The 12,154-nt window shown below is 44.1% G+C and overlaps 1 protein-coding gene across 2 annotated transcripts; it reads right to left on the bottom strand.

The window, feature by feature from the left end:
- Positions 1-165: 165 nt before the first annotated feature.
- On the bottom strand, positions 166-10,110 carry gja5a (gap junction protein, alpha 5a). Of its 2 annotated transcripts, none has more exons than XM_080479043.1 (2): positions 3,802-3,918; positions 166-2,706 (listed from the first exon to the last, which is right to left on the bottom strand). In XM_080479043.1, exon 2 carries the CDS (start codon positions 2,613-2,615, stop codon positions 1,464-1,466), a length of 1,152 nt encoding a protein of 383 aa, XP_080335169.1. In that variant the 5' UTR covers positions 2,616-2,706; positions 3,802-3,918; the 3' UTR covers positions 166-1,463. The 2 variants fall into 2 exon arrangements, with proteins under 2 accessions (XP_080335169.1, XP_080335170.1); XM_080479044.1 differs by lacking the exon at positions 3,802-3,918 and adding an exon at positions 9,860-10,110 and having other exon boundaries at positions 178-2,706.
- Between the last annotated feature and the right edge of the window lie 2,044 nt (positions 10,111-12,154).

Here is a 12,154-nt window from a genome sequence, read left to right as displayed (position 1 = left end):
CAGGTCCTGTCTGGTGACGACGGACTGCAAAATGCAGGCAGAAACGAGATAGCAATTTTTATATCCTGCAGACTCTTCGCCTGAACAGTTTTTCTTTTCCTTAAAGGTTTAGATGTGGCATCAGGTAGTGTATTGATAAAGACATACAAGAAAACACTCGGAGATAACAAAGGAGACTAAACAATTGATGATTTATTGATCTGTTGATGGGTTAGGTGTGTTGTTTATTGCATGGAGTGTAAACAAACCAAAAAACTGCGGTGTATATACTGTTAGCTGTACATGTTTACTTTATTTTCTAATCTATATATCTGCTATGCAAAGAAATATTCAGGATCCACACTTCCGTTGGTTGGGATGGTTTTTTTTACAACTGTGTGGTTATAAACCACCTGGATGATTAGAACAAGACACTGAAAATGAAATAATGTACATTCATAGACATCAACAAAAAAAAAAAGCTTGGAAACAACTCCAGTATTTATACAATGGCTCCTGGGAGAATACATAGAAAATGCAAGTGCATTGGTGCCACCTAGTGGCCAAATCTGTGCATACAGGACATCCTTGCCTTTATTTTCTCTGAACAGCTTTCAAGAAGAAAACCCTTAAACAGCCTACATTCTCTCTTCACTAATACACAAAAAAAAAAAAACATCTCCTGACAGCTAATAAAAGACTGATTCAATGTTTGTGCTTTTAATATTGTAAAGTTATTATTCCTCAGCTCCATCTTGTTGACGAGTTGTAGTGCAACCAGGTGAGCAGGATAACAAAACCCGCAGTCTGGACCATGGCTTTTGAAAAAAATACACACAAACTGTGTTATATTCAACATTGTTTAGTTTCACCCTTGACAAGGCACTTTAACTATTTTAACTCCACAATAATCTTCACAGTTATTTTAGGTCTTTGGTTGAACTTATTCCCTGTCTAATCTTTCTCGAGAGGAAAGCATTGCTGATCCGTCTCAAGTCATGGGCTAATCTTAGTGGCTCTTGATTGTTGATATGTGATATTTTGTGATGTGGTGAAATGATTCCCTAAAGGTTCCGAAAGCAAGCACCATGCATCGAGTTGTTCTTATGTCTTTCCTTCAGTTTTGTCATTAAAGTAAAACATAAAATGTGCAATAGTCAGGCTTCACACCTGTTACCCTGTTCTCATCGCTCGTCTTTTGCAGTTTGTTTTGCAGTTTAAAAAAAAGAAGAAAAAAATGGCAGTAATTTCATCTTTGAGAGAAAACATCTCATAACAAAGCTCATACTTCAAGTTCACATCACGTGTTCACAGATTCCGTTACTACTTGGTAACGTGAACCCCAAGTCCATTTTCTGTAGTGCCAAAAAGTTGCATAGTAGTCTGTGGTCAAAATCTCCTTTTTGCATCTTGGTAAACTGATCTCTCTCCGGCTCTTCTCTTTGGTTCTGAAGGTCCAGCACTCTCTCCACACCTGTGTGAATCTACACCGCCAGGTCGTCCTGGCGCGCTCGGCTGCTGCTCCCGCTGGTCTTGCTCAGGCGCCGTTTGTCCCTCATGTAGCCGGTGTGCAGCAGAGGCAGCGGCGAGCAGCTGTTGGAGCAGTTGTTCGGCAGCTCCACAGGTGCGTTCTCGTATCGCAGCCTCAGGAAGTCCTCCTCGTCCTCCAGGTTGTCGCAGCTGTGATGCCGCTCGGTGGCCAGGTTGACTGAGTTCTGCTGCAGCGCCATGCGGTTGTTGAAGGGATGCGAGGCCATGGAGGTCATGGGGTTGATGGAGCTCGGGGCTGTCAGGCACTGGTTGAAGTCGGGGGGCGGGGTGCAGGAGGCCGAGGTTTGCGGCGGGCTGCTGGGCTCCAGAGCGGCAGTCACGGCCACCGTCACCGCTCTGTTGTTGGCCCTTTTGCGGAGACACCGCCTCGTGCTCCTCCAGCCGAGGTGGTAGAGCTCCAACACGGACAGCAGCAGAGACACGCCGGCCACCACCAGCATGAAGACGATGAAGACGTTTTTCTCCGTGGGCCGAGACATGTAGCAGTTGACGGGATTGGGGCAGGGCCAGGCTTTGCACAGGTAGAGCGCCCTGAGGAACACCCCGTAAATCATGTACTGCACCACTATGAATGTCACCTCCATCACTGTCCGTATCAGGATGCTCAGGATGTAGGTCTGCAGAAGAGCCCCTTTTAGCTGAACGCGGCCCGTCCCATTCGACATGCTCTGCTTCCCACTTTCTTTCTGTTGGAGATACTCTTTCTCCCCCTCCAGGTCTCCTCCGTCCTCCCCCCTGGCCTCCCTCTCCTCCTGCTCCGTCCTCCGCCGCTTCTCCTCCCTGCGCACGATGTGCATGGCGTGGCCCATGTAGATGAGCGACGGCGTGGAGACGAAGACAATCTGCAGCACCCAGTAGCGGATGTGGGCGATGGGAAAGGCACTGTCGTAGCAGACGTTGGTGCAGCCGGGCTGCTGGGTGTCGCACAGGAAATCACTCTGCTCGTCCCCCCAGGAGGACTCCGCCGCCGTGCCCAGCACCAGGATGCGAAAGATGAAGAGGATGGTCAGCCAGACCTTCCCAACTGAGGTGGAGTGTTCCTGGACCTCCTCTAAGAAGTTCCCCAGGAGACTCCAGTCCCCCATCACGGCTCACAGTCCGAGCACGCACCTGAGACACAGGAAACCGAGAGGGACGAGAGGAAAAGGGTGCAGCAAGGGTGAGGAGGGGAAGTCACTGGAAACAGCAGGATAGGAGGGGCAGAGAGGAAAAAGAGAAATACAAATAATCAGTCAGAAAGCACTGGAATTCAATGAATTCCTGCTCCATGGGATGACCTGGGTGTATGTGTGACATATTATATATAAAAATAGCTTCTACGTCTGTGAATTGCTTGAGGACTGGTCGCTGTGGCATGAGAACAACCATTTTCCCAGGAGAGAGAAAGAGGGAGAGAGAGAGAGAGAGAGAGAGAGCACAGAGGAGAGGAAGTTCAGGAGTCATGTTCTGTCGTGTAAATAATCAGGTTGTTTCAAAATGTTATTAAATATTGCATTATGTGTGTTTACATTCCCTCTTGACCGTTTCCAGAATAACAGAGGGACAGAGAGGAGAGCGGCACAGTGACTGAGGGGCAAGTCAGAGCAGAGCTGGAAGACTTTGTCCTTCCAGTTCTGTGACCTGGCCCGAGCTGCACAGCCTTCATTCTGCCCGCGGCGCACCGCCAGCAGACTTCACTCAGGACAACGGAGCGGAAAGCTCTGATGTCCACTGTCCTCTCCGCGATGATGAAAACCCTCCGACAGATCCCAGTCTGTCTGCGAGCATCCGTCTGATTTCCTCACGCGGCGGGTGAAAGTGTGCGCTTTTCATCTCTTGACTCGTGTGAGAGTCTGGGCGAGACCCAAACATGGCAGTGACAGGCCGGCCGGCGGGTCTGAGCCGAGAATGACCCTATAAGGCAGCTCACCAGACGGCTTTACGGGTGCCATAAATGACTATAATCAGCGGGGGCTTTGAAAAACCCATCAAACTCCATCAAGACGTGACCTCTGACTTCTGAGTGCTGCACGTTCGAATGGCTACTTCCCGCTTTGACTAAACAATTAGAGCTTCAAAACAGATGAGCCATGACACAAAGGAAACAGGCTATAAGTAACAGTTTGACACATTTACAGTAAATAATCCACTGGGAGAAGTTTTTAAAAAAAACCATCTAAACATTACTCGAAAGCCGTCAAAACAGTTTTGTTAATGGTGCTCGCCGATATACAGTAATAATCACAAGGGCGGCAAGAAAAATCCAAAAAGGGCATTGAAAGTGTCTCTTACCACCTCTCATCTCTTCCTGAATCTATTCTGTGAGCAGCAGCTTCCAAAGGAAGTGTGTGATCAGTCCAACGAGCAGGCTTTGAATTGCCTGGCTGACACTGACACTGGTTATGTGAGAATGAGAGAGATGATGATGGTCGAAATGACCACACGCATGACCATCTGTCTAACTCTTCTACCCCTCCCTCGGAGGCTTTATATATATATATATTTATATATATATATATATATATATATATATATATATATATATATATATATATATATATATATATATATATATATATATATATATATATATGCTCAAAGCATTGTGCTCTGTATCTCTAAAGCACAGACAGACAGGAAAGGAAGCATGGAAACAACAAAGGAAACAACCACACTCTCTCCACGCCTAAAGCTCAGTAGAGGTTCTGTGGTCTTTGTGTTTATTTTCCAGTAGGCTACTAATACCTGCTATAGTTGGAGCCCAGTTGGTGAGTATCCCACTGGGGCAACTGCCTGAAATCGCTTCACGGATAAAGCTGATGATCTTAGGCAGAAACAAACCACAGGCAGGCTGAGAGTTGGAGGAAGGGCGAGAGGGTCCAGCCAGCACAATGGCAGGCGGTCGCTCATGAAAACAGACTAATGACCGTTGTCAGCTGATTCTAATAACAAGCTGTCCTCACCTGGACGGACAGAATGGGAGGCAGAGCTTCCGGCTCTCAGGCCAACTTCAGGTTTATTCAGGGGGACGACCATGTCTTTACTTTCAAAGTGAGGCTGAAAACATTTCATAAGGCTTGTTGTCAACTCCCTGATCCATTTTGTAGTTGAGCTGCTGTTGTGTTTAGAAGGCTGGGTGACCCGGTTGATGCAATGACTTTCTTTCTTTTCCCCCAAATAACTTTGTGTGTCTCTCGTATGTATGTCCCTCTAATCCCGTCTGCCTTTCCTCTGTCGCATGCTCACGTGGAATTGCTGGATTTTCTTTGCTCATCATTTGAGCGTAGAGCACCAGGAGGTGGCAATTTCATAATTGGCTCCATATAAATAAAACTGAACTGAATCAAATGCTTTCAGTGGTGAGAAAGGAAGGCTTCCTTCCCTGCCACGAGGAGACAAAGAGGGATTCGGATGGGCTGTCTAAAGCCTCTGTCTCCTTCCCTCAACTACCTCTTCCTGCTCTCGGAGGAAACCGAGTCAAGCAATATGTGTGGAGGACAAAAGGAGCGAGGTATTAAAAGGAGAGGGAGCCAGACGGACAGAGGTCACGGCGGACGTATTCCAGCAAAGCGCTTTGCTGTGGCAGCTCCTCTCGGCTCTTCATCACATCTTCATCTCGTCCCAATAACCAGGGATTTACAGCGATTCATTGAGCTTTGTTGAGAGCTCTGGTTTGCCTGTAGACCATCATGGCTGTCACATGTGTTTATAATCGTGGCGGCAGAGCAGCGGAGAAGTAATGAACTATACCGGCTATCGGGATAGAGAAAGTGGAGTGTGTGTATGACTTCATCGCAGACACGCCGCGTGAAGGTCGACTCACCCTCCACTCACTGGGTTTCCAGTCAGGCGTGCATGCACGGACACTGAGCTGTATTCTGGGACGGCAGCCATGCAGCAACAGCTTCTACCTTCTCCCCTGAAAATTATGGCTGCTGATGTGACTCACTGCAGACCAACAGGAAAAGTACTGTGTGTTTTTCTGTTCCTTACAACAACATAATAAATCCCCCTGCTCCGTCGGACACTCCTCAGCATTGCCGTACAGGGCAGCGACTCGGGCTCCGGGTTCAGCGAGGGCCAAGGCAGAGCGCAAGGCCCCTAAAAACCCTGGATTTGTGCTTATATTGCACATTTTAGAAATGGTTTCACATCTCTCTCTCTATATATGTCTCTTTCCGTCACTCGAGAGCCATTTGTAATTGTTGTGTAGTACAAACAATAAGAGATAAACACCGTGGCTCCATCGCTCATTTTCTCAGTTTTAGTTCCTCCTCTAAACACTTTGCTATAAATGTGATGACTTCAATAAACTTGTGCCTCCTGTCTTTATCCATCATTTGCTTGGTTTTCCCCTCAGCTTGCAGTGTATTCACAGGCGGGTAACAACAGGGGGCAGGGTTGATTTAAACATTCTTCCATCTGCGTTTTAAGCACTAAGCTGTGTTTGACAGATTCCCGGAGCAGCACACCGCGCTTGCTCTGCGTCGTCCTCGAAAAGCACACAGGCAAGTAGATGTTAAAATATACATTTTCTGTGGCCAGCTTCCTTCTGATGGCGCGTGTTTAGACTGAGGTCCGTGGAAGGGAAACGTATTTACACTGTCATGCTTTAAAGTACGTGGTGTTATTGTGTGTGACCGAGATATGATCTCAGTCACATTACTTCTAAAACGGCAATACCTGGCAAAGTAATGTATCATTTCAGGAAACCATAAAACACAGAAATATGACTTGTTGATTCTCTGGAGTGATGTTTATAGCCTTCGGTCAACTCGGTCACACTAGAATATGTCAGGCAGATTCACTGAAGGCAAACCAGAGGGTTTGTGCTGATGGTCTCAGGAGATAACTGCGTCCAGCTCCTTTTTTGGTTGCATGAACATATTATAAAAACATCCGTGTCAAACTTTGATAGGGTTGGTTTAGTTTATTATTTTCATTTATGTATTACTGTAAAACTGTGTCTGAGATATGATGTGTAAAACAACTGCAACTTTTGAGTGTCTGAAAATAAGGAGTTTTCTATTTGCTGCTGCCTTCCACTAAATAAATCGATAATTCAAACACACATTGCATCTTTAACAGCACCCCTCCTTTTTTAATTTTTTCATTTTTTTTTTTACATCCAGCTGTTATTTTAGCCTGTTTTTGATACTTTAAAAAACACTTTTGCATTTGTCACCGGTCTTGTTTGCTGTTCACTCTTAATTGAATTACTGATGAAAGTTGTGATACAATAAAAAGTTACTTGCATTGTGATGCTATAAAACCAAAAAATGTTTAAAAAAAAGTCTGAAAACAAGTCAAAGTTATCTGCAACTTTGACTGTGTTGACAATGAAAGCATTGGTATTCGATTGTTCGGACAGAAGTACTGATGCCAGTAAGGATCGACACACTACGGCATTAACCTCCACCCTTGGTCAGAAAAACAGAAGAAAATTAATTCGCTTCTCTTTGTAATAACATATTTGGTTCCTGTTTCTGAATTATCACTCTTTGTCATTTCAAGCTGGATTGAATTTAGAATCAGAAGTTTGCAAGTTTGATTTCCACTGCTGACAACTTACTGTGACACTGCGGCAGCCCACTGCCGATGCTGATTTATTCACTTATCATAGCAATAAACCTTTTAAATAATTGTTTTCTACATTGAATGCAATGCTATTTATGAATTTTATTTGTGCCCCAGGTGTTGTCGTCTTTCTAATTAGAATTGTGTGTAACCTTTGAAGCAGCCTACAGTCTCGTAAGCAGCTGATTTGAATTCATGATGAATAAATGAAGTCCCTGGCGGCACCTCTAAGATGATGTCAGTGGTTTTTCGAGTGAGAGATAGATTTACACAGTGTGTGTTGTGATCTCTCAGAAACATTTTAGTGAAACAGCAAACAGCAAAACATGACGAGAACACAGACACAGCCACATAATTTCATTGAACTGAAGTTTGTAGGTCTCTCTTGAAATAGACATGTTGGATGCCTCACATACCTGGACTGTGGTTATCGAGCTCAGTGCTGGTTATTTTTACTCTCTGAATTCTGATTCAATTTATAAAGTTGCTGAGGAAACTAAATATGTTGATATATATATATATATATATATTTTTTTTTTTTTAAGTTTAGAGTTACATCTTCGTCACACATCCTGAAGTCAGAGCCAACTGGCATTAAGTAATATAGGTAAATGCTAAGGGAGCTGTGGCTTCGAGGGGGCGCTACCAAATTGGGGGGGAAACATTCCCCTTCTAATTATATCAAAACTGGAAAAGCTCACAGTGATTCAAAATGTAAAGCTATACCTAATTAATAACACCACAAATGATGCTACCAAATAAGACCTTTCGTATATAGTTATAATAGTTTTCACTTCTCATATTGCATCATGTAAATGTATCTTAGAACCTGGCTATTTAAATTGTCTGATGTTGATTCTGGTAAGGGGTATTTCATGTTGTGTTTCAGATTATTTTGTATTCCGTTTCTTTTGTAAGTGGACGTAAATCGTCGCTGGAGTAGGGTGCCAAATAAAATCTTGCGCAGGGTGCCACATCGGGTCGTCCCGGCTCCGCTTGAAGTTCAAGAGTTCTATTTGCAGCGCGGCTTTGAAGTTGAATTTTCACACGTGTGGCGAGTCGATCCTGCAGCAGCTGCCTGGTGCAGCACTGCAGTGGAGCTGTGCTCTTCCCTCCCATGTGGTTTCCTGGGATTACTATCAAGGATGCTCATGTTTAAGTTTAGCGGGAGTGACTGAGCAAAGGTAGAGCGACCCGCAATCTGATGCTGCACCCGTGGGTAGAAGACTATGTCCCCTTCTCATGTGGGTCACCTGCATCCACCCCGGGTGGACCCGGGTGTGGATCTATGCTGCCCTACATCAGTCACAACAGCAGGAGCCAGCAGACCGACGTGCTGCCTGCTACCCTACATGGCTGTTTGGCTCTTCATCTGCCCACTACTGTACACAGACCCACAGTCCTGTTATGATCTATTGTTTAGCTGCAAATGGCTTTAGACTTCAGGCCAGACAGCTGCAAGGTGCTTGGTGGAGCAAAGTCCTGACCCACACTCCCGAAAGAAATCCCCGGATAGCTGCTATTTCTGGAGGATGACCGATCGAATGTTTGATCTCTTCTTCTTTTGGCAGTTTTAACTCCTTTGATTTCGATAAGAATCTTTACAGCCGGTGATATACACTCATGGAAAATGGCCCCTCTCTCAAGCTTGTTGCATGATATTAAACTCATGCATAAATGGTATTTTATGATGATGAAGGGAGTTCACACTTGTCTCGTGTGAACAAAGCCGACTAGTTTTCAGCATGAGAGCTCTTTTCAGGGCCGAACAGTAAAAACAGAGACATAGCCTCAGGTTGAGTAAATGCATATCATCTCTTCTGTGGCTGTGTGTAGCAGATTCGTCATGGACTCTTTATTTAGTCTTGAACGTCATTGATTTTTTTTTTATTAATCTATTTTTTGTCTCGCACTGAATGACATCAATTTATGAATTTGTAGTTGTGAAGACTGATGTCCCTGTGAAGTATTTAAATGTAGTACTTTGTTCTTCTTTAGGAATACAAAGTTAAAATATAAGCAAAGAAAGCATGAAATGACCCCACCATATTGAGCATTAACATTAAATACTTCTCACAAGTTTAACAGACTTCTATTTTCTTACTTTTGGTGAAGTATTAAATGTTACGTTTACCTTCATTTCATGAGTAAAATGATATTAACCAAAACTGTGTATGTTTTTTCAAGAACAGGTGGCACATTTGAGATCCATCTAAGGTCTGCAGCCTCTTTTACTGTCAGCACTTAACAATGACAACGTCCAGGCGGTTAATACGCTTTTAAAAAATCATCTCTAATGACACGGCGAGCTGTGGGGCATGTTTGTGATAGCTTTAAATCAAAATCTGAACCTCCAGCCCCCGAGACGGCGCTGATATAACAATTCCTCAAAGTCCCCATTCAGTATGTACACATTGCTGGTGGCTCTGTGTTTTAAGGTCCCCAGAGCGGCACTTTGTTTGAGTGTGTTTGTCTCCTGTGAGAGTTATGGGGACGGAAGCGAGAGGGAAAGGCAGGGTGAGATGAGGAGAATGAGAGGGAGCTGACAGCTTTACCTGCCGGGGAGGACAGGGGCTCAAACACATGCCAGGCCTCCCACTCCGCCGCCTCTGCTCTTCAACACATCATCTCTCCCTCAGAGACTCCTCTGTTTGTGAGTTCTCTGTTGTTACAGGATGCTCACAGCATGTGTCACAGTGTCTGCATCCCTTTTTTTTCGGTGTTTTCACTCATCTGAAATCTGCACACTCGGTGTCATGTCTGCGTTTCTTACCTGCTGTTCCGCTTCAGGAGAGTTTGCCTGTTTCTGATGAGGTGGAGAAATCCCATGTGTCTCCTGACGTGAAGAGAAGAGATCCTCCTTAAAGTCAGTGGATGGAGGAGATGAGCAGGAGATCTCCTTGTGACTTTCTTCTCGTGAACGTCAAACAGGAGCCGCCTCCCCGGGGTGGCATCCGAGCTTCGTGTGGTGCCAAACGCCAAGCCGTCAGTCCTCACAGGGGCCTGGCAAAGAAAAGCTGGGGCATCACAGGAGAGCCTTTTCCCCTCAGACCTCCCTTCTCTCCCTTCCTCCTCCTCCATCTCCTCCTCTTCCTCTCCCCACTCCCACTTGCTCCTTACATCCCTGGTGCTCTATTTTTTGCTGGGAAGCATTCTCCGGTAACTGGAGGGGAAGTAGAATTGTTTTCTGAGATCAATGGCAATTCCGCTCGGAGTCGACTTCCAGTGCTGTTATTTACTGTGTGGCACTTTAGGTCAATGGCTCTGTTGTCTTGGTTCAGGGTTTTCTTTCAGCACAACTCTTTAATACAAATACAATCGACTTATTAATTCAGTTCATGTAATCTTTGAGTGAATTCATTTTTTTTCTTCCAGTTTTTAGTTGTTATTCAATGAAGCTTTACACCTGTAGCTTCCTCCATTCTGATACCATACAAAGTGATTTATTTATAATTGACAAGACAATCAGGCAAACACTTTTTTTTTTGCACAAATATATAATATCATATTCCATAATCCGAATATAAAAAAGCAAAAAAAACAACTACCAAAACTCAAACACCATCAAAACACAACAATTAAACAAAGTACAAACATTCCTCTCAAAAGCTAAGTTTTAATTGCATATACTCATTAAATAAAGATGAAGTGATGAATGAAGTAATGTTTGGAATGTTTAGGCTTTAAAGCCAGAATATCCCTGGTAGGATTCTAGATTTGGGGGCTTTGTTGAAGTTTAAATATTGTATGTTAATTATCTGAAAGTTGGTGTCTCGGGTGAAGGAGCAACAGCGCCTAAAAGCAGCATCTGGACAGAGGCAAGAGAAAGTAGTACAGTCAGATGGTTTGTATCTTCAAACTGACGACACACCTCAGGTCACCATCGAAGACAAAACTCAAGCTATGATAAGAAGATACTTGAATGAATGTGGACATTTTGAAAATGTACTATTACTTATCTGCACTAAAACAAAAGATGTGGAGTTGTTCTTATATGTTATTATCTTACTGGTCCCGCCCCCCCGAGTGTTAATTTGGCCCCTAAACTAAAATTAGTCTGACACGTCTGCTTTGAATCGACGGGTCGATGTCTGGAATGATGACTGTCGCTTGTGGAGATCAACTGAGCTCTAAGTTCGATGCTAAAATTAGTCCAGTAAACACAAAAAACAAGCAGTCATATGGTTTCGGTTTAAAATACTACTTTGTTCATTTCTGGGTCACGATGTTTCCACTCAAATCTCGTGCTCCAATCTGAAATCACTCGCCAAAGTTTGGGATTCTCACAGAAAAGTCACAGACAAAACTAAAATAGCTCATCCTGATCCTCTATCCTGTGTTTCCTCCTGTTTTACCATTTGTTTACGTGGTCTAAGTTTCAGTTTGAGCCTCTCAGTCTGCCCACAGACACGCGTTATATAATGGTTTAACGCCTCCTTGCTGAGGGTCATTCATTCCAATGGTGGTAATTAGGAGATGTAGACAAACACAGAGACGGATCTGGTTCTTCTGACGTGTCAGGGGACAGATTATGCTTCATGCCTTTAATGTTATCGCCCTTTGATTCTTTTTCAAATCAAGTCAGGATACGCTCACTTGCCTTTGCTGAAATGAAGAAATCTCACTGAAATCACAGGACAAATTAAATACCACCAGTAGATAACCAGCTTATCTTCACGCCTGAAAATGATTCCTGTCAACCTCAGAAAGGCTCATTTTGTAATGATTTATTGAGTGGAAAATAGATTTATAGTCACGAAATACTGCTTTGTTCAAACGAACCATGAAGTTCCTGTGCTGTATAATTATTTTAATGAGAGTTGAGAATAGTGGTGCTGTGGTTAACACAGTAACTTTTCAACCTGCTGACCTGCTCAATGGGTCTTCTTGTTTGAAGTGTGAATGTCCTCCCTGTCCCTGCTGTGGGAGACGTCCACCGTCTCCTGTTACTGAGGGCTCCATTTGATTTGATAGTTTTTCTTCTATGAGCCTCTGTGCTGAAGCATCTGGGTATGATTTGTAGTCAGAATTACACCACTGGTGATCAACAAAACCAACCCTTCACATT

The sequence above is a fragment of the Lipophrys pholis genome (assembly GCF_963383615.2).
Source record: "Lipophrys pholis genome assembly, chromosome: 13".
NCBI lineage: Eukaryota > Metazoa > Chordata > Actinopteri > Blenniiformes > Blenniidae > Lipophrys > Lipophrys pholis.
The sequence above is the reverse complement of the archived record's forward strand: the minus strand, read 5'-3'. Positions and strand labels throughout refer to the sequence as shown.